Source organism: Aedes albopictus, chromosome 3, assembly GCF_035046485.1.
Source record: "Aedes albopictus strain Foshan chromosome 3, AalbF5, whole genome shotgun sequence".
Classification (NCBI taxonomy): Eukaryota; Metazoa; Arthropoda; class Insecta; order Diptera; family Culicidae; genus Aedes; species Aedes albopictus.
In genome coordinates this window covers 34,077,421-34,100,467 of record NC_085138.1, presented here as the reverse complement: position 1 = coordinate 34,100,467, position 23,047 = coordinate 34,077,421, and the positions used below count along the sequence as shown (strand labels likewise).

At 46.0% G+C, this 23,047-nt stretch overlaps 1 protein-coding gene across 10 annotated transcripts in view; it reads right to left on the bottom strand.

The window, feature by feature from the left end:
• Positions 1-13,666: 13,666 nt before the first annotated feature.
• Positions 13,667-23,047, bottom strand: part of LOC109419233 (glutamate-gated chloride channel) — a 239,451-nt gene continuing 230,070 nt past the window's right edge. For 9 of the 10 annotated variants that reach the window (XM_062858837.1, XM_062858832.1, XM_062858838.1 and 6 more), the window contains one exon: positions 13,667-15,986. In XM_062858837.1, the coding sequence (XP_062714821.1) occupies positions 15,866-15,986 (121 nt within the window). In that variant the 3' untranslated portion in view covers positions 13,667-15,865. The remainder of the gene's footprint in view (positions 15,987-23,047) is intronic. The other variant, XM_062858835.1, reaches the window with a different exon arrangement.

Here is a 23,047-nt window from a genome sequence, read left to right as displayed (position 1 = left end):
GAGTAGGATTCTTCCATAAACATAAGGAGGGTTCTTCCAGAATCCTGACGAGAATTCTTTCAGAATCCTAACGAGGATTTTTCAGAATCCTGACGAGGATTCTTTCAAAATCCAGACGAGGATTCTTTCAGAATCCAGACGAGGATTCTTTCAGAATCCAGACGAGGATTCTTTCAGAATCCGGACGAGGATTCTTTCAGAATCCGGACGAGGATTTTTTAGGAATCCGGACGAGGATTCTTTTAGAATCCTGAGGAGGATTCTTTCAGAATCCTGAGGAGGATTCTTTCAGAATCCTGAGGAGGATTCTTTCAGAATCCTGAGGAGGATTCTTCCAGAATCCTGAGGAGGATTTTTTCAGAATCCTGAGGAGGATTCTTCCAGAATCCTGAGGAGGATTCTTCCAGAATCCTGAGGAGGATTCTTCCAGAATCCTGAGGAGGATTCTTTCAGAATCCTGAGGAGGATTCTTTCAGAATCCTGAGGAGGATTCTTTCAGAATCCTGAGGAGGATTCTTTCAGAATCCTGAGGAGGATTCTTTCAGAATCCTGAGGAGGATTCTTTCAGAATCCTGAGGAGGATTCTTCCAGAATCCTGAGGAGGATTCTTCCAGAATCCTGAGGAGGATTCTTCCAGAATCCTGAGGAGGATTCTTCCAGAATCCTGAGGAGGATTCTTCCAGAATCCTGAGGAGGATTCTTCCAGAATCCTGAGGAGGATTCTTCCAGAATCCTAAGGAGGATTCTTCCAGAATCCTGAGGAGGATTCTTCCAGAATCCTGAGGAGGATTCTTCCAGAATCCTGAGGAGGATTCTTCCAGAATCCTGAGGAGGATTCTTCCAGAATCCTGAGGAGGATTCTTCCAGAATCCTGAGGAGGATTCTTCCAGAATCCTGAGGAGGATTCTTCCAGAATCCTGAGGAGGATTCTTCCAGAATCCTGAGGAGGATTCTTCCAGAATCCTGAGGAGGATTCTTCCAGAATCCTGAGGAGGATTCTTCCAGAATCCTGAGGAGGATTCTTCCAGAATCCTGAGGAGGATTCTTCCAGAATCCTGAGGAGGATTCTTCCAGAATCCTGAGGAGGATTCTTCCAGAATCCTGAGGAGGATTCTTCCAGAATCCTGAGGAGGATTCTTCCAGAATCCTGAGGAGGATTCTTCCAGAATCCTGAGGAGGATTCTTCCAGAATCCTGAGGAGGATTCTTCCAGAATCCTGAGGAGGATTCTTCCAGAATCCTGAGGAGGATTCTTCCAGAATCCTGAGGAGGATTCTTCCAGAATCCTGAGGAGGATTCTTCAAGAATCCTGAGGAAGATTCTTCCAGAATCCTGAGGAGGATTCTTCCAGAATCCTGAGGAGGATTCTTCCAGAATCCTGAGGAGGATTCTTCCAGAATCCTGAGGAAGATTCTTCCAGAATCCTGAGGAGGATTCTTCCAGAATCCTGAGGAGGATTCTTCCAGAATCCTGAGGAGGATTCTTCCAGAATCCTGAGGAGGATTCTTCCAGAATCCTGAGGAGGATTCTTCCAGAATCCTGAGGAGGATTCTTCCAGAATCCTGAGGAGGATTCTTCCAGAATCCTGAGGAGGATTCTTCCAGAATCCTGAGGAGGATTCTTCCAGAATCCTGAGGAGGATTCTTCCAGAATCCTGAGGAGGATTCTTCCAGAATCCTGAGGAGGATTCTTCCAGAATCCTGAGGAGGATTCTTCCAGAATCCTGAGGAGGATTCTTCCAGAATCCTGAGGCGGATTCTTCCAGAATCCTGAGGAGGATTCTTCCAGAATCCTGAGGAGGATTCTTCCAGAATCCTGAGGAGGATTCTTCCAGAATCCTGAGTAGGATTCTTCCAGAATCCTGAGGAGGATTCTTCCAGAATCCTGAGGAGGATTCTTCCAGAATCCTGAGGAGGATTCTTCCAGAATCCTGAGAAGGATTCTTCCAGAATCCTTAGGAGGATTTTTCCAGGATCCTGAGGAGGATTCTTCCAGAATCCTGAGGAGGATTCTTCCAGAATCCTGAGGAGGATTCTTCCAGAATCCTGAGGAGGATTCTTCCAGAATCCTGAGGAGGATTCTTCCAGAATCCTGAGGAGGATTCTTCCAGAATCCTGAGGAGGATTCTTCCAGAATCCTGAGGAGGATTCTTCCAGAATCCTGAGGAGGATTCTTCCAGAATCCTGAGGAGGATTCTTCCAGAATCCTGAGGAGGATTCTTCCAGAATCCTGAGGAGGATTCTTCCAGAATCCTGAGGAGGATTCTTCAAGAATCCTGAGAAGGATATCTCCAGAATCCTGAGGAGGATTCTTCCAGAATCCTGAGGAGGATTCTTCCAGAATCCTGAGGAGGATTCTTCCAGAATCCTGAGGAGGATTCTTCCAGAATCCTGAGGAGGATTCTTCCAGAATTCTGAGGAGGATTCTTCCAGAATCCTGAGGAGGATTTTTCCAGAATCCTGAGGAGGATTTTTTCAGAATCCTGAGGAGGATTCTTTCAGAATCCTGAGGAGGATTCTTTCAGAATCCAGAGGAGGATTCTTTCACAATCCTGAGGAGGATTCTTCCAGAATCCAGAGGAGGATTCTTTCACAATCCTGAGGAGGATTCTTCCAGAATCCTGAGGAGGATTCTTCCACAATCCTGAGGAGGATTCTTCGACAATGCTGAGGAGGATTCTTCCATAATTTTGAGGAGGATTCTTCCCGAATCCTGACGAGGATTCTTCCGGAATCATAAAGTGGATTTTTCCGGAATCCTGAAGAAAATTCTTCCTGCATCCTGAAGAGCTTTCTTCCGGAATCCTAAAGAAGACTCGATTTATTACCGTTAAGATTGTAAGACAGCAAAGACAAGCTTTAGTCAGTAGAAACATGTACAATCCAGTAGAATCTCTGCTCAACTTCTTCTCTATCTACTCACAATGTATTCTTCGATTTTTTGTACTTCCTAACACATTACTAGCAAATTAGTGAAGTTCCTTGAAATTCCTTTTACTCTCAAGATAAATGTGCGCGCAATCGTAGCCCAGATGTATGAATAAAAATGTGTACAGTAAAACAATATTTATTATTTTCCGAAATCCATTTTCTTTTTATACTTTCAAGATTTTTTTAGAGGGTAAACCTGCGAAAGGCCATGCTGAGGGAGATTTGCCTGAAGGTCCCTATAACCACCTCAGTGTCGAGTTCAATTGCCTTAGGAGGATTCTTCCAGAATCCTGAGGAAGATTCTTTCAGAATCTGTCGAGGATTCTTCCAGAACACTTAGGTGGATTCTCCCAGAATCCTGAGGCGAATTCTTTCAGAATACTGTCGAAGGTTCTTTCAGAATCCTGAAAAGGATTCTACCACAATCCAGAGAAAGATTCACCAAAGTCCTGAAAAAGATTTTTCTACAATCCTGAAGAGGATTCTTCCCAAATCCTGAGGAGAATTCTTCCAAAATCCTGAACAAGATTCTTCGAGAACCCTGAGGAGTTTTCTTTCATAATCCTGAGGATGAATCTTCCAGAATCCTGAGGAGGATTCTTCCAGAATCTTGAGGATTCTTCCAGAATCCTGAGGAGGATTTTGCCAAAATCCTGTCGAAGGTTCTCTCAGAATCCTGAAAAGGATTCTACCACAATCCGGAGAAAAATTCATCCAAAGTCCTGAAAAGGATTTTACCACAATCCTGAGGAGGATTCTTCCAAAATCCTGAGGAGGATTCTCCAAAATCCTGAACAAGATTCTTCGAGAATCCTGAGTAGGATTCTTCCATAAACATAAGGAGGGTTCTTCCAGAATCCTGACGAGAAATCTTTCAGAATCCTAACGAGGATTTTTCAGAATCCTGACGAGGATTCTTTCAGAATCCAGACGAGGATTCTTTCAGAATCCAGACGAGGATTCTTTCAGAATCCGGACGAGGATTCTTTCAGAATCCGGACGAGGATTTTTTAGGAATCCGGACGAGGATTCTTTTAGAATCCTGAGGAGGATTCTTTCAGAATCCTGAGGAGGATTCTTTCAGAATCCTGAGGAGGATTCTTTCAGAATCCTGAGGAGGATTCTTTCAGAATGCTGAGGAGGATTCTTTCAGAATGCTGAGGAGGATTCTTTCAGAATGCTGAGGAGGATTCTTTCAGAATGCTGAGGAGGATTCTTCCAGAATCCTGAGGAGGATTCTTTCAGAATCCTGAGGAGGATTCTTCCAGAATCCTGTGGAGGATTCTTCCAGAATCCTGAGGAGGATTCTTCCAGAATCCTGAGGAGGATTCTTCCAGATTCCTGAGGAGGATTCTTCCAGAACACTTAGGTGGATTCTCCCAGAATCCTGAGGCGAATTCTTAAAGAATACTGTCGAAGGTTCTCTCAGAATCCTGAAAAGGATTCTACCACAATCCAGAGAAAGATTCACCAAAGTCCTGAAAAAGATTTTTCTACAATCCTGAAGAGGATTCTTCCAAAATCCTGAGGAGAATTATTCCAAAATCCTGAACAAGATTCTTCGAGAATCCTGAGGAGTTTTCTTTCATAATCCTGAGGATGAATCTTCCAGAATCCTGAGGAGGGTTCTTCCAGAATCCTGAGGAGGATTCTTCCAGAATCCTGAGGAGGATTCTTCCAGAATCCTGAGGAGGATTCTTCCAGAATCCTGAAAAGGATTCTACCACAATCCGGAGAAAAATTCATCCAAAGTCCTGAAAAGGATTTTACCACAATCCTGAGGAGGATTCTTCCAAAATCCTGAGGAGGATTCTCCAAAATCCTGAACAAGATTCTTCGAGAATCCTGAGTAGGATTCTTCCATAAACATAAGGAGGGTTCTTCCAGAATCCTGACGAGAATTCTTTCAGAATCCTAACGAGGATTTTTCAGAATCCTGACGAGGATTCTTTTAAAATCCAGACGAGGATTCTTTCAGAATCCAGACGAGGATTCTTTCAGAATCCAGACGAGGATTCTTTCAGAATCCGGACGAGGATTCTTTCAGAATCCGGACGAGGATTTTTTAGGAATCCGGACGAGGATTCTTTTAGAATCCTGAGGAGGATTCTTTCAGAATCCTGAGGAGGATTCTTTCAGAATCCTGAGGAGGATTCTTTCAGAATCCTGAGGAGGATTCTTTCAGAATCCTGAGGAGGATTCTTTCAGAATCCTGAGGAGGATTCTTCCAGAATCCTGAGGAGGATTTTTTCAGAATCCTGAGGAGGATTCTTCCAGAATCCTGAGGAGGATTCTTCCAGAATCCTGAGGAGGATTCTTTCAGAATCCTGAGGAGGATTCTTTCAGAATCCTGAGGAGGATTCTTTCAGAATCCTGAGGAGGATTCTTTCAGAATCCTGAGGAGGATTCTTTCAGAATCCTGAGGAGGATTCTTTCAGAATCCTGAGGAGGATTCTTTCAGAATCCTGAGGAGGATTCTTCCAGAATCCTGAGGAGGATTCTTCCAGAATCCTGAGGAGGATTCTTCCAGAATCCTGAGGAGGATTCTTCCAGAATCCTGAGGAGGATTCTTCCAGAATCCTGAGGAGGGTTCTTCCAGAATCCTGAGGAGGATTCTTCCAGAATCCTGAGGAGGATTCTTCCAGAATCCTGAGGAGGATTCTTCCAGAATCCTGAGGAGGATTCTTCCAGAATCCTGAGAAGGATTCTTCCAGAATCCTGAGGAGGATTCTTCCAGAATCCTAAGGAGGATTCTTCCAGAATCCTGAGGAGGATTCTTCCAGAATCCTGAGGAGGATTCTTCCAGAATCCTGAGGAGGATTCTTCCAGAATCCTGAGGAGGATTCTTCCAGAATCCTGAGGAGGATTCTTCCAGAATCCTGAGGAGGATTCTTCCAGAATCCTGAGGAGGATTCTTCCAGAATCCTGAGGAGGATTCTTCCAGAATCCTGAGGAGGATTCTTCCAGAATCCTGAGGAGGATTCTTCCAGAATCCTGAGGAGGATTCTTCCAGAATCCTGAGGAGGATTCTTCCAGAATCCTGAGGAGGATTCTTCCAGAATCCTGAGGAGGATTCTTCCAGAATCCTGAGGAGGATTCTTCAAGAATCCTGAGGAAGATTCTTCCAGAATCCTGAGGAGGATTCTTCCAGAATCCTGAGGAGGATTCTTCCAGAATCCTGAGGAGGATTCTTCCAGAATCCTGAGGAGGATTCTTCCAGAATCCTGAGGAGGATTCTTCCAGAATCCTGAGGAGGATTCTTCCAGAATCCTGAGGAGGATTCTTCCAGAATCCTGAGGAGGATTCTTCCAGAATCCTGAGGAGGATTCTTCCAGAATCCTGAGGAGGATTCTTCCAGAATCCTGAGGAGGATTCTTCCAGAATCCTGAGGAGGATTCTTCCAGAATCCTGAGGAGGATTCTTCCAGAATCCTGAGGAGGATTCTTCCAGAATCCTGAGGAGGATTCTTCCAGAATCCTGAGGAGGATTCTTCCAGAATCCTGAGGAGGATTCTTCCAGAATCCTGAGGAGGATTCTTCCAGAATCCTGAGGAGGATTCTTCCAGAATCCTGAGGAGGATTCTTCCAGAATCCTGAGGAGGATTCTTCCAGAATCCTGAGGCGGATTCTTCCAGAATCCTGAGGAGGATTCTTCCAGAATCCTGAGGAGGATTCTTCCAGAATCCTGAGGAGGATTCTTCCAGAATCCTGAGGAGGATTCTTCCAGAATCCTGAGGAGGATTCTTCCAGAATCCTGAGGAGGATTCTTCCAGAATCCTGAGGAGGATTCTTCCAGAATCCTGAGGAGGATTCTTCCAGAATCCTGAGGAGGATTCTTCCAGAATCCTGAGGAGGATTCTTCCAGAATCCTGAGAAGGATTCTTCCAGAATCCTTAGGAGGATTTTTCCAGGATCCTGAGGAGGATTCTTCCAGAATCCTGAGGAGGATTCTTCCAGAATCCTGAGGAGGATTCTTCCAGAATCCTGAGGAGGATTCTTCCAGAATCCTGAGGAGGATTCTTCCAGAATCCTGAGGAGGATTCTTCCAGAATCCTGAGGAGGATTCTTCCAGAATCCTGAGGAGGATTCTTCCAGAATCCTGAGGAGGATTCTTCCAGAATCCTGAGGAGGATTCTTCCAGAATCCTGAGGAGGATTCTTCCAGAATCCTGAGGAGGATTCTTCCAGAATCCTGAGGAGGATTCTTCCAGAATCCTGAGGAGGATTCTTCCAGAATCCTGAGAAGGATATCTCCAGAATCCTGAGGAGGATTCTTCCAGAATCCTGAGGAGGATTCTTCCAGAATCCTGAGGAGGATTCTTCCAGAATCCTGAGGAGGATTCTTCCAGAATCCTGAGGAGGATTCTTCCAGAATTCTGAGGAGGATTCTTCCAGAATCCTGAGGAGGATTTTTCCAGAATCCTGAGGAGGATTTTTTCAGAATCCTGAGGAGGATTCTTTCAGAATCCTGAGGAGGATTCTTTCAGAATCCAGAGGAGGATTCTTTCACAATCCTGAGGAGGATTCTTCCAGAATCCAGAGGAGGATTCTTTCACAATCCTGAGGAGGATTCTTCCAGAATCCTGAGGAGGATTCTTCCACAATCCTGAGGAGGATTCTTCCACAATCCTGAGGAGGATTCTTCCACAATCCTGAGGAGGATTCTTCGACAATGCTGAGGAGGATTCTTCCATAATTTTGAGGAGGATTCTTCCCGAATCCTGACGAGGATTCTTCCGGAATCATAAAGTGGATTTTTCCGGAATCCTGAAGAAAATTCTTCCTGCATCCTGAAGAGCTTTCTTCCGGAATCCTAAAGAAGACTCCTAAGGAATCCTGACGAAGATTTCTCCGGAAACCTGAAAAGGATTCCTCCGGAGTCCTGAAAAAGATTCCTCCGGAATCTTGAAGAACATTTCTCTGGAATCCTGAAAAAGATTCCCCCGAAATCCTGAAGGAGATTCCTCCAGAACCCTGAAGGGAATTCTTCCAGAATTCTGAAGGGAATTCTTCTGGAATCCTGAAGAGGAATCTTCCAGAATCCTGATGAGGTTTCTTCCAACATTCCAACTGCCCCTATAACCACAGCTGTGAAGGCGTGAGCTGCTGAAGGTGTCGAGTTCGATTGCCGGTCGGTCCAGAATCTTTTCGTAAAGGAAATTTACTTGACTTCCTTGGACATAGAGTATATTCGTACCTGCCACAAGATATACAGTTATAGAATAATAACGAGAAACGAGCTCACCAATGCATATTCTTGCTTGCAAGAATGGAAGAACAGTTAGCTGGCTATCCATTGCAGTGATATTCTACACTACTTACTAAAACAACTCCCCTTTTCACAATCTATTGGTATGTCTTCCGATCCGTATAAAGGTTGTATTATTTCATCTCAATTCAACAGAGTTTCTATACTTATGTACAAGAACACGATTGACTCGTTAGCACATTTCATGTTTTTTTTTGTTACCTCCATACCCGATAACACAACTGGCTGCTAGAATTATCCGCGAAACTTTACTAAACACTACGCCGAAGAATTATAACGAAGCGAAACAAAAGAAAAAAAAACGGAAATTTTACACAACACTTTTTTGTCTTTTTTCGACTGTTTTTGTTTCCTTTCTAGAGTTTAACTATAGAATTTAATTCACACTCTTGTTTGGAGCTGTCTCCCTCCACATTCTACATTTATAAAAAACCGTTACAATTTTCCTCAAAACCCTATTCGAACTTCCCCGTAATAGTTTTTTTTTCATTGCGAAATTAAAAGAAAATCTTCCTAGTTTTACTCAGAGCTCAGTTCTTCTACTTTTGACCGCGGAGCCGTTTATTTTTGCAGCAGCTGATTCCGGCTTCGATTATACTGGATGTGTGAGTTTGTTTGTTTTTTTTTGTGTCATAAGTAGACATAAGTTGCTGTGTGTATTTATAAACACTACTGTTAAAGTTTACCACCTAATGTCTTGTTTTGCTGCTCTGATTTTTTACACTCCTTTTCGGTTTCACTTTTGTTGGAATCCTTTCTTTATATTTGAGATTTTGTTTCGTCTAGTGATTAACTCAATTTGATACCCCTGTATGTTCATGTTTTTGTTTTGTTTTAAATTTTATCTTTCTTTTTATATCTAGTGAATTTTCATCCAAGTGAATTAAGGAAGTGTTGAAATCATGAACAGGATGTAGAAAATGGAACGTCTTTTAAAGAAGGATTTTCCCATAATATTAGGAAGAATTTTTCCTGAATCTTGGCGAGGATCCTTCCAAAATTCTGAGGATTCTTCTGAAATTCTGACGAAGATTCTTCCAGAATCCTGGGGAGGATTTTTTCAGAATCCTAAGGATTCTTTCAGAATCCTAAGGATTATTTCAGAATCCTAAGGATTCTTTCAGAATCCTGAGGATGATTCTCTCAGAATCCTGAGGAGGATTCTTTCAGAATCCTGAGGAGGATTCTTTCAGAATCCTGAGAAGGATTCTTTCAGAATCCTGAGGAGGATTCTTTCAGAATCCTGAGGAGGATTCTTTCAGAATCCTGAGGAGGATTCTTTTAGAATCCTGAGGAGGATTCTTTCAGAATCCTGAGGAGGATTCTTTCAGAATCCTGAGGAGGATTCTTTCAGAATCCTGAGGAGGATTCTTTCAGAATCCTGAGGAGGATTCTTTCAGAATCCTGAGGAGGATTCTTTCAGAATCCTGAGGTGGATTCTTTCAGAATCCTGAGGTGGATTCTTTCAGAATCCTGAAGAGGATTCTTTCAGAATCCTGACGAGGATTCTTCCAGAATCCTGACGAGGATTCTTCCAGAATCCTGACGAGGATTCTTTCAGAATCCTGACGAGGATTCTTCCAGAATCCTGACGAAGATTCTTTCAGAATCCTGACGAGGATTCTTTCAGAATCCTGACGAGGATTCTTTCAGAATCCTGACGAGGATTCTTTCAGAATCCTGACGAGGATTCTTTCAGAATCCTGACGAGGATTCTTTCAGAATCCTGACGAGGATTCTTTCAGAATCCTGACGAGGATTCTTTCAGAATCCTGACGAGGATTCTTTCAGAATCCTGACGAGGATTCTTTCAGAATCCTGACGAGGATTCTTTCAGAATCCTGACGAGGATTCTTTCAGAATCCTGACGAGGATTCTTTCAGAATCCTGACGAGGATTCTTTCAGAATCCTGACGAGGATTCTTTCAGAATCCTGACGAGGATTCTTTCAGAATCCTGACGAGGATTCTTTCAGAATCCTGACGAGGATTCTTTCAGAATCCTGACGAGGATTCTTTCAGAATCCTGACGAGGATTCTTTCAGAATCCTGACGAGGATTCTTTCAGAATCCTGACGAGGATTCTTTCAGAATCCTGACGAGGATTCTTTCAGAATCCTGACGAGGATTCTTTCAGAATCCTGACGAGGATTCTTTCAGAATCCTGACGAGGATTCTTTCAGAATCCTGACGAGGATTCTTTCAGAATCCTGACGAGGATTCTTTCAAAATCCTGACGAGGATTCTTTCAGAATCCTGACGAGGATTCTTTCAGAATCCTGACGAGGATTCTTTCAGAATCCTGACGAGGATTCTTTCAGAATCCTGACGAGGATTCTTTCAGAATCCTGACGAGGATTCTTTCAGAATCCTGACGAGGATTCTTTCAGAATCCTGACGAGGATTCTTTCAGAATCCTGACGAGGATTCTTTCAGAATCCTGACGAGGATTTTTTCAGAATCCTGACGAGGATTCTTTCAGAATCCTGACGATGATTCTTTCAGAATCCTGACGATGATTCTTTCAGAATCCTGACGAGGATTCTTTCAAAATCCTGACGAGGATTCTTTCAGAATCCTGACGAGGATTCTTTCAGAATCCTGACGAGGATTCTTTCAGAATCCTGACGAGGATTCTTTCAGAATCCTGACGAGGATTCTTTCAGAATCCTGACGAGGATTCTTTCAGAATCCTGACGAGGATTCTTTCAGAATCCTGACGAGGATTCTTTCAGAATCCTGACGAGGATTCTTTCAGAATTCTGACGAGGATTCTTTCAGAATCCTGACTAGGATTCTTCCAGAAGCCTGAGGAGGATCCTTCCAGAGTCTTGGGAAGGATCATTTCAGGATGCCAGGAGAATCCCTGGCAGGTTTCCATGAGAATCCCTGGCAGGATTCCAGAAGAATCCCTGGTAGGATTATATGAGAATCCCTGACAGTATTCCAGGAGAATCCCTGGCAGGATTCCAGGAGAATCCCTGGCAGGATTCCAGGAGAATCCCTGGCAGGATTCCAGGAAAATTCCTGGCAGGATTCCAGGAGAATCCCTGGCAGGATTCCAGGAGAATCCCTGGCAGGATTCCAGGAGAATCCCTGGCAGGATTCTAGGAGAATTCCTGGCAGGATTCCAGGAGAATCCCTGGCAGGATTCCAGGAGAATCCCTGGCAGGATTCCAGGAGAATCCTTGGCAGGATTCCAGGAGAATCCCTGGCAGGATTCCAGGAGAATCCCTGTCAGGATTCCAGGAGAATCCCTGGCATGATTCCAGGAGAATCCCTGGCATGATTCCAGGAGAATCCCTGGCAGGATTCCAGGAAAATCCCTGGCAGGATTCCAGGAGAATCCCTGGCAGGATTCCAGGAAAATCCCTGGCAGGATTCCAGGAGAATCCCTGGCAGGATTCCAGGAGAATCCCTGGCAGGATTCCAGGAGAATCCCTGGCAGGATTCCAGGAGAATCCCTGGCAGGATTCCAGGAGAATCCCTGGCAGGATTCCAGGAGAATCCCTGGCAGGATTCCAGGAGAATCCCTGGCAGGATTCCAGGAGAATCCCTGGCAGGATTCCAGGAGAATCCCTGGCAGGATTCCAGGAGAATCCCTGGCAGGATTCCAGGAGAATCCCTGACAGGATTCCAGGAGAATCCCTGGCAGGATTCCAGGAGAATCCCTGGCAGGATTCCAGGAGAATCCCTGGCAGGATTCCAGGAGAATCCCTGGCAGGATTCCAGGAGAATCCCTGGCAGGATTCCAGGAGAATCCCTGGCAGGATTCCAGGAGAATCCCTGGCAGGATTCCAGGAGAATCCCTGGCAGGATTCCAGGAGAATCCCTGGCAGGATTCCAGGAGAATCCCTGGCAGGATTCCAGGAGAATCCCTGGCAGGATTCCAGGAGAATCCCTGGCAGGATTCCGGGAGAATCCCTGGCAGGATTCCGGGAGAATCCCTGGCAGGATTCCGGGAGAATCCCTGGCAGGATTCCGGGAGAATATTTGACAGGATTCCAAGAAAATCCCTGACAGGATTCCAGGAGAATCCTTGACAGTATTCCAGGAGAATCCTTGACAGTATTCCAGGAGAATCCCTGGCAAGATTTCAGGAGAATCTCTGGCAGGATTCCAGGAGAATCCCTGACAGGATTCCAGGAGAATCCCTGACAGGATTCCAGGAGAATCCCTGACAGGATTCCAGGAGAATCCCTGACAGGATTCCAGGAGAATCCCTGACAGGATTCCAGGAGAATCCCTGACAGGATTCCAGGAGAATCCCTGACAGGATTCCAGGAGAATCCCTGACAGGATTCCAGGAGAATCCCTGACAGGATTCCAGGAGAATCCCTGACAGGATTCCAGGAGAATCCCTGACAGGATTCCAGGAGAATCCCTGACAGGATTCCAGGAGAATCCCTGACAGGATTCCAGGAGAATCCTTGACAGGATTCCAGGAGAATCCCTGACAGGATTCCAGGAGAATCCCTGACAGGATTCCAGGAGAATCCCTGACAGGATTCCAGGAGAATCCCTGACAGGATTCCAGGAGAATCCCTGACCGGATGCCAGGAGAATCCCTGACAGGATTCTGCGAGAATCCCTGACAGGATTCTGCGAGAATCCCTGACAGGATTCTGCGAGAATCCCTGACAGGATTCCGGGAGAATATTTGACAGGATTTCAAGAACATCCCTGACAGGATTCCAGGAGAATCCTTGACAGTATTCCAGGAGAATCCTTGACAGTATTCTAGGAGAATCCCTGGCAAGATTTCAGGAGAATCTCTGGCAGGATTCCAGGAGAATCCCTGACAGGATTCCAGGAGAATCCCTGACAGGATTCCAGGAGAATCCCTGACAGGATTCCAGGAGAATCCCTGACAGGATTCCAGGAGAATCCCTGACAGGATTCCAGGAGAATCCCTGACAGGATTCCAGGAGAATCCCTGACAGGATTCCAGGAGAATCCCTGACAGGATTCCAGGAGAATCCCTGACAGGATTCCAGGAGAATCCCTGACAGGATTCCAGGAGAATCCCTGACAGGATTCCAGGAGAATCCCTGACAGGATTCCAGGAGAATCCCTGACAGGATTCCAGGAGAATCCCTGACAGGATTCCAGGAGAATCCCTGACAGGGTTCCAGGAGAATCCCTGACAGGATTCCAGGAGAATCCCTGACAGGATTCCAGGAGAATCCCTGACAGGATTCCAGGAGAATCCCTGACAGGATTCCAGGAGAATCCCTGACAGGATTCCAGGAGAATCCCTGACAGGATTCCAGGAGAATCCCTGACAGGATTCCAGGAGAATCCCTGACAGGATTCCAGGAGAATCCCTGACAGGATTCCAGGAGAATCCCTGACAGAATTCCAGGAGAATCCCTGACAGGATTCCAGGAGAATCCCTGACAGGATTCCAGGAGAATCCCTGACAGGATTCCAGGAGAATCCCTGACAGGATTCCAGGAGAATCCCTGACAGGATTCCAGGAGAATCCCTGACAGGATTCCAGGAGAATCCTTGACAGTATTCCAGGAGAATCCCTGGCAAGATTTCAGGAGAATCTCTGGCAGGATTCCAAAATTGACATAGGACTACAATATATATTGACGTAGGACTACACAATTGAAAAGTTATGCTTTCAAATGGCTTTGCGAAGTCATTAACGCATAGTTTCAATCTTTCTGCTGTCCTGTTCATGATATCACCGCTTTCTTGATAGACCATGTCCGGCAGATCCAAGCTCCATTTTTAATTTTCTAAAAATGTTTGCATATTTGGAACATTAGGAGTTTATTTATGCAACCGCTTTTGATTTTTTCTAGGCTGTTTCGAATTTCATGAATTAGTTCTTTTTCTACGAATGGAAGTTAAGAATGTATGCTAGATCTGACAGGATGGATCATTTGGACTTTCCATGCAATCTTTTAAGATATTTTTCAGTTCGCTTTGATGCTAGTCTTTTTCTTTCTAGAAAACTCATTCCTCCTCACGATAGCAGAGAGCACAACTCGGTGAAAAGGTTCTGCTCAGATGAATTATACATGGCATTCTCTAGCGGTTTTGTGATGAGTTCTCAGTTCAAAACTATCCTTGAACGTGATTGGTGAGGGTGATGATGATGATACCGATGATGAAGATACAGATTGTTACTACATTCAACAATGCACGCCGCGGCGGAAAACGACTGATACCTGATACCGATTAAAACAACACGTTTCCGTGTTACACTGCAACTGCGCGTTATTAACGTTAATCAGACAGAGTTTTTTTGTGTGTATTCTTAGAGTGTAGACAACTTAAAACAACTGACAACTTTGGCGTTTTTAAGACTAGGAACCGGAAGGAGGGTTGTTTCGACGATAGGATAGAACATTCTCATCTCAAATAACATTTTACTCTTGAGTTTAGCATTGTTAACAACTCAAATATTTTCTTCGTAATTTAAGTTTTTTTTTTGTTTTTTTTTAATCCAATTCTGAATCGCGAAAGGATAGGAAGATGAAAAGAATCATAGAATAGTCAGCAAACATTACCCGTGGAAAATAAATGCAAAATTAGGTCAAACGAGAATCACTCTATGCCCTCGTCCCAACATCCCTCACCCGGTTGAGAAAATAGTTTGCAAGAGAGCACAGATACATATGTGCGTCCCTTTTCTCTTCTTCTCGTGTGTGTTATGCGTTAATGTGATAGTTAGGATTGTCCAGAGAAACAGTTCAAGTCTAAACAACATCGAAAACACCGAAAGCCCTCTCTTGCAACGCAACGGAGAGGGACTTTCGATGCGCGGGAAGGATCCGTACGTCATCATCTACTACGTAAAGTTACTTTTGACATACACGCACACATGCGCTTGGTGTGCAGATAGACATTCATCCCGTTAAGATTATGAGTGTTTATGTATTTGTATAGCTATTGTTAGGCTCTTTTGTGATTCCTTTTGTATGGTTCTTCGTTACACCACAAAATCTAACCTCATTGAAGTATGGCAACACTGACGTCATCTTGACAGACAATCTGTCAAATGTGACGTTTCTGTTGTCAAACTTTAAGAAGTTTCCCATCCGTGATGAACCGAATAAAAGTCATGAAACGATTACCAGCTGGTGGTGAGTATGCAAGTACGACAGTAGTGTGGTGAGATAAAATTCGGCTGACGTTTCTGGTGGTGAGCGAAGTGTACGATCGACAAAGTGTGTGTGCCATGAGGATTTGTTGTTCATTTGGGTTTTAAAACGTTTGGAGTGCCTTGCTTGCTAGCTTGCATTGATTGGAGTATATCTGTAGATTTGGTAATCTCTTTGAGCAGTATTTTCACGTGTGGGTTCTATAACTGGTTTTTAGATCTGTTCGTTATGGATTTTTAAAAACTTCTCTGGTTTACTTGTGTGTTCGTATCCTATACTAACGTTCACTCCTTCGGTTGATCACTCTACATTCCTTCCCTAAGTAGTGCCTCCATAAAAGAGGATCTTCACAGTTCTATCCACGCTCTATCACTATATTCTTCTTTCTCCTATATATTATTCATAATAATGTAATTCTCGATAACCATATAGAAGATTAATGATGTAATGCCCGGTGTTGAGTGGCATTCTCGGCACGGCTTCTTGAGGGTGGTACCCTTTCAGGGACCCCTTGATGGTCATGATGGTGATGGTGGTGCCGCCACCATCTTAGTCTTCCTCCTCTTCGCGGAAGAGATAGGTGCTCCAGTAGACCAGGTTGAACAGGGCAAACACCAGTGGGAACGTTATCCGGGAGATGACGTCGATGCGCTTCGAGCGGGAACATTGTCTGGCGAAAGAGTGTATAGAGTTTGTTCCAAGGGAAGAAAACGAATAATATGTTAGCACTCTTCAAAATTACATAGCATGTCAAGCAATATCTGCTAGTTGAGTGTAAATGCTTACAAGAAATTGAAAACCGACCGATTCTGAGAGCGAGATAAAAAAAACAAAAATATTTGACAGAAAAAATATACGGAAACAAAATCTATAAATCCTGACATGATTCCGGGAGAATTCATGCCAGGATTCCGGGAGAATCCCTGACAGGATTCCGGGAGAATCCCTGACAGGATTCCGGGAGAATCCCTGACAGGATTCCGGGAGAATCCCTGACAGGATTCCGGGAGAATCCCTGACAGGATTCCGGGAGAATCCCTGACAGGATTCCGGGAGAATCCCTGACAGGATTCCGGGAGAATCCCTGACAGGATTCCGGGAGAATCCCTGACAGGATTCCGAGAGAATCCCTGACAGGATTCCGGGAGAATCCCTGACAGGATTCCGGGAGAATCCCTGACAGGATTCCGGGAGAATGCCTGACAGGATTCCGGGAGAATGCCTGACAGGATTCCGGGAGAATGCCTGACAGGATTCCGGGAGAATCCCTGACAGGATTCCGGGAGAATCCCTGACAGGATTCCGGGCGAATCCCTGACAGGATTCCGGGAGAATCTTCGACAGGATTCTGCGAGAATCCCTGACAGGACGGGAGAATCCTCGACAGGATTTTGCGAGAATCTTCGACAGGATTCTGCGAGAATCCCTGACAGGATTCTGCGAGAATTCTTGACAGGATTCTGCGAGAATCCTCGACAGGATTCTGCGAGAATCCTCGACAGGATTCTGCGAAAATCCTCGACAGGATTCTGCGAGAATCCTCGACAGGATGCTGCGAGAATCCTCGACAGGATTCTGCGAGAATTCTTGACAGGATTCTGCGAAAATCCTCGACAGGATTCTGCGAGAGTCCTCGACAGGATTCTGCGAGAATCCTCGACAGGATTCTGCGAGAATCCTCGACAGGATTCTGGAGAACCCTCGACAGGATTCTGCGAGAATCCTCGACAGGATTCTGCGAGAATCCTCAACAGGATTCTGCGAAAATCCTCGACAGGATTCCGGGAGAATCTCTGCCAGGATTCCGGGAGAATCCTCGACAGGATTGTGCGAGAATCTTCGACAGGATTCTGCGAGAATCCTTGACAGGATTCTGCGAGAATCCTTGACAGGATTCTGCGAGAATCCTTGACAGGATTCTGCGAGAATCCTTGACAGGATTCTGCGAGAATCCTTGACAGGATTCTGCGAGAATCCTTGACAGGATTCTGCGAGAATCCTTGACAGGATTCTGCGAGAATCCTTGACAGGATTCTGCGAGAATCCTTGACAGGATTCTGCGAGAATCCTTGACAGGATTCTGCGAGAATCCTTGACAGGATTCTGCGAGAATTCTTGACAGGATTCTGCGAGAATCCTTGACAGGATTCTGCGAGAATCCTTGACAGGATTCTGCGAGAATCCTTGACAGGATTCTGCGAGAATCCTTGACAGGATTCTGCGAGAATCCTTGACAGGATTCTGCGAGAATCCTTGACAGGATTCTGCGAGAATCCTTGACAGGATTCTGCGAGAATCCTTGACAGGATTCTGCGAGAATCCTTGACAGGATTCTGCGAGAATCCTTGACAGGATTCTGCGAGAATCCTTGACAGGATTCTGCGAGAATCCTTGACAGGATTCTGCGAGAATCCTTGACAGGATTCTGCGAGAATCCTTGACAGGATTCTGCGAGAATCCTTGACAGGATTCTGCGAGAATCCTTGACAGGATTCTGCGAGAATCCTTGACAGGATTCTGCGAGAATCCTTGACAGGATTCTGCGAGAATCCTTGACAGGATTCTGCGAGAATCCTTGACAGGATTCTGCGAGAATCCTTGACAGGATTCTGCGAGAATCCTTGACAGGATTCTGCGAGAATCCTTGACAGGATTCTGCGAGAATCCTTGACAGGATTCTGCGAGAATCCTTGACAGGATTCTGCGAGAATCCTTGACAGGATTCTGCGAGAATCCTTGACAGGATTCTGCGAGAATCCTTGACAGGATTCTGCGAGAATCCTTGACAGGATTCTGCGAGAATCCTTGACAGGATTCTGCGAGAATCCTTGACAGGATTCTGCGAGAATCCTTGACAGGATTCTGCGAGAATCCATGACAGGATTCTGCGAGAATCCTTGACAGGATTCTGCGAGAATCCTTGACAGGATTCTGTGAGAATCCTTGACAGGATTCTGCGAGAATCCTTGACAGGATTCTGCGAGAATCCTTGACAGGATTCTGCGAGAATCCTTGACAGGATTCTGCGAGAATCCTTGACAGGATTCTGCGAGAATCCTCGACAGGATTCTGCGAGAATCCTCGACAGGATTCTGTGAGAATCTTCGACAGGATTCTGCGAGAATCCTCGTCAGGATTCTGCGAGAATCCTCGACAGGATTCTGCAAGAATCCTTGACAGAATTCTGCGAGAATCCTCGACAGGATTCTGCGAGAAACTTTGACAGGGTTCTGCGAGAATCCTCGACAGGATTCTGCGAGAATCCTCGACAGGATTCTGCGAGAATCCTCGACAGGATTCTGTGAGAATCCTCGACAGGATTCTGTGAGAATCCTCGACAGGATTCTGCGAGAATCCTCGACAGGATTCTGCGAGAATCCTCGACAGGATTCTGCGAGAATCCTCGACAGGATTCTGCGAGAATCCTCGACAGGATTCTGCGAGAATCCTCGACAGGATTCTGCGAGAATCCTCGACAGGATTCTGCGAGAATCCTCGACAGGATTCTGCGAGAATCCTCGACAGGATTCTGCGAGAATCCTCGACAGGATTCTGCGAGAATCCTCGACAGGATTCTGCGAGAATCCTCGACAGGATTCTGCGAGAATCCTCGACAGGATTCTGCGAGAATCCTCGACAGGATTCTGTGAGAATCCTCGACAGGATTCTGTGAGAATCCTCGACAGGATTCTGCGAGAATCCTCGACAGGATTCTGCGAGAATCCTCGACAGGATTCTGCGAGAATCCTCGACAGGATTCTGCGAGAATCCTCGACAGGATTCTGCGAGAATCCTCGACAGGATTCTGCGAGAATCCTCGACAGGATTCTGCGAGAATCCTTGACAGGATTCTGCGAGAATCCTTGACAGGATTCTGCGAGAATCCTTGACAGGATTCTGCGAGAATCCTTGACAGGATTCTGCGAGAATCCTTGACAGGATTCTGCGAGAATCCTTAACAGGATTCTGCGAGAATCCTTGACAGGATTCTGCGAGAATCCTTGACAGGATTCTGCGAGAATCCTTGACAGGATTCTGCGAGAATCCTTGACAGGATTCTGCGAGAATCCTTGACAGGATTCTGCGAGAATCCTTGACAGGATTCTGCGAGAATCCTTGACAGGATTCTGCGAGAATCCTCGACAGGATTCTGTGAGAATCTTCGACAGGATTCTGCGAGAATCCTCGTCAGGATTCTGCGAGAATCCTCGACAGGATTCTGCAAGAATCCTTGACAGAATTCTGCGAGAATCCTCGACAGGATTCTGCGAGAAACTTTGACAGGGTTCTGCGAGAATCCTCGACAGGATTCTGCGAGAATCCTCGACAGGATTCTGCGAGAATCCTCGACAGGATTCTGCGAGAATCCTCGACAGGATTCTGCGAGAATCCTCGACAGGATTCTGCGAGAATCCTCGACAGGATTCTGCGAGAATCCTCGACAGGATTCTGCGAGAATCCTCGACAGGATTCTGCGAGAATCCTCGACAGGATTCTGCGAGAATCCTCGACAGGATTCTGCGAGAATCCTCGACAGGATTCTGCGAGAATCCTCGACAGGATTCTGCGAGAATCCTCGACAGGATTCTGCAAGAATCCTTGACAGAATTCTGCGAGAATCCTCGACAGGATTCTGCGAGAATCCTCGACAGGATTCTGCGAGAATCCTCGACAGGATTCTGCGAGAATCCTAGACAGGATTCTTTAAGAATCTTCGACAGGATTCTGTGAGAATCCTCGACAGGATTCTGCGAGAATCCTCGACAGGATTCTGCGAGAATCCTCGACAGGATTCTGCGAGAATCCTCGACAGGATTCTGTGAGAGTCCTCGACAGGATTCTGCGAGAATCCTCGACAGGATTCTGCGAAAATCCTCGACAGGATTCTGCGAGAGTCCTCGACAGGATTCTGCGAGAATCCTCGACAGGATTCTGCGAGAATCCTCGACAGGATTCTGCGAGAATCCTCGACAGGATTCTGGAGAACCCTCGACAGGATTCTGCGAGAATCCTCGACAGGATTCTGCGAGAATCCTCAACAGGATTCTGCGAGAATCCTTGACAGGATTCTGCGAAAATCCTCGACAGGATTCCGGGAGAATCTCTGCCAGGATTCCGGGAGAATCCTCGACAGGATTGTGCGAGAATCTTCGACAGCATTCTGCGAGAATCCTTGACAGGATTCTGCGAGAATCCTTGACAGGATTCTGCGAGAATCCTTGACAGGATTCTGCGAGAATCCTTGACAGGATTCTGCGAGAATCCTTGACAGGATTCTGCGAGAATCCTTGACAGGATTCTGCGAGAATCCTTGACAGGATTCTGCGAGAATCCTTGACAGGATTCTGCGAGAATCCTTGACAGGATTCTGCGAGAATCCTTGACAGGATTCTGCGAGAATCCTTGACAGGATTCTGCGAGAATCCTTGACAGGATTCTGCGAGAATCCTTGACAGGATTCTGCGAGAATCCTTGACAGGATTCTGCGAGAATCCTTGACAGGATTCTGCGAGAATCCTTGACAGGATTCTGCGAGAATCCTTGACAGGATTCTGCGAGAATCCTTGACAGGATTCTGCGAGAATCCTCGACAGGATTCTGTGAGAATCTTCGACAGGATTCTGCGAGAATCCTCGTCAGGATTCTGCGAGAATCCTCGACAGGATTCTGTGAGAATCTTCGACAGGATTCTGCGAGAATCCTCGTCAGGATTCTGCGAGAATCCTCGACAGGATTCTGCAAGAATCCTTGACAGAATTCTGCGAGAATCCTCGACAGGATTCTGCGAGAAACTTTGACAGGGTTCTGCGAGAATCCTCGACAGGATTCTGCGAGAATCCTCGACAGGATTCTGCGAGAATCCTCGACAGGATTCTGCGAGAATCCTCGACAGGATTCTGCGAGAATCCTCGACAGGATTCTGCGAGAATCCTCGACAGGATTCTGCGAGAATCCTCGACAGGATTCTGCGAGAATCCTCGACAGGATTCTGCGAGAATCCTCGACAGGATTCTGCGAGAATCCTCGACAGGATTCTGTGAGAATCCTCGACAGGATTCTGCAAGAATCCTTGACAGAATTCTGCGAGAATCCTCAACAGGATTCTGCGAGAATCCTCGACAGGATTCTGCGAGAATCCTCGACAGGATTCTTTAAGAATCTTCGACAGGATTCTGTGAGAATCCTCGACAGGATTCTGCGAGAATCCTCGACAGGATTCTGCGAGAATCCTCGACAGGATTCTGCGAGAATCCTCGACAGGATTCTGCGAGAATCCTCGACAGGATTCTGCGAGAATCCTCGACAGGATTCTTTAAGAATCTTCGACAGGATTCTGTGAGAATCCTCGACAGGATTCTGCGAGAATCCTCGACAGGATTCTGCGAGAATCCTCGACAGGATTCTGCGAGAATCCTCGACAGGATTCTGCGAGAATCCTCGACAGGATTCTGCGAGAATCCTTGACAGGATTCTGTGAGAATCTTCGACAGGATTCTGCGAGAATCCTCGTCAGGATTCTGCGAGAATCCTCGACAGGATTCTGCAAGAATCCTTGACAGAATTCTGCGAGAATCCTCGACAGGATTCTGCGAGAAACTTTGACAGGGTTCTGCGAGAATCCTCGACAGGATTCTGCGAGAATCCTCGACAGGATTCTGCGAGAATCCTCGACAGGATTCTGCGAGAATCCTCGACAGGATTCTGCGAGAATCCTCGACAGGATTCTGCGAGAATCCTCGACAGGATTCTGCGAGAATCCTCGACAGGATTCTGCGAGAATCCTCGACAGGATTCTGCGAGAATCCTCGACAGGATTCTGCAAGAATCCTTGACAGAATTCTGCGAGAATCCTCAACAGGATTCTGCGAGAATCCTCGACAGGATTCTGCGAGAATCCTCGACAGGATTCTTTAAGAATCTTCGACAGGATTCTGTGAGAATCCTCGACAGGATTCTGCGAGAATCCTCGACAGGATTCTGCGAGAATCCTCGACAGGATTCTGCGAGAATCCTCGACAGGATTCTGCGAGAATCCTCGACAAGATTCTGCGAGAATCCTTGACAGGATTCTGTGAGAATCTTCGACAGGATTCTGCGAGAATCCTCGTCAGGATTCTGCGAGAATCCTCGACAGGATTCTGCAAGAATCCTTGACAGAATTCTGCGAGAATCCTCGACAGGATTCTGCGAGAAACTTTGACAGGGTTCTGCGAGAATCCTCGACAGGATTCTGCGAGAATCCTCGACAGGATTCTGCGAGAATCCTCGACAGGATTCTGCGAGAATCCTCGACAGGATTCTGCGAGAATCCTCGACAGGATTCTGCGAGAATCCTCGACAGGATTCTGCGAGAATCCTCGACAGGATTCTGCGAGAATCCTCGACAGGATTCTGCGAGAATCCTCGACAGGATTCTGCGAGAATCCTCGACAGGATTCTGCGAGAATCCTCGACAGGATTCTGCGAGAATCCTCGACAGGATTCTGCAAGAATCCTTGACAGGATTCTGCGAGAATCCTCGACAGGATTCTGCGAGAATCCTTGACAGGATTCTGGGAGAATCTTCGACAGGATTCTGCGAGAATCCTCGTCAGGATTCTGCGAGAATCCTCGACAGGATTCTGCAAGAATCCTTGACAGAATTCTGCGAGAATCCTCGACAGGATTCTGCGAGAAACTTTGACAGGGTTCTGCGAGAATCCTCGACAGGATTCTGCGAGAATCCTCGAC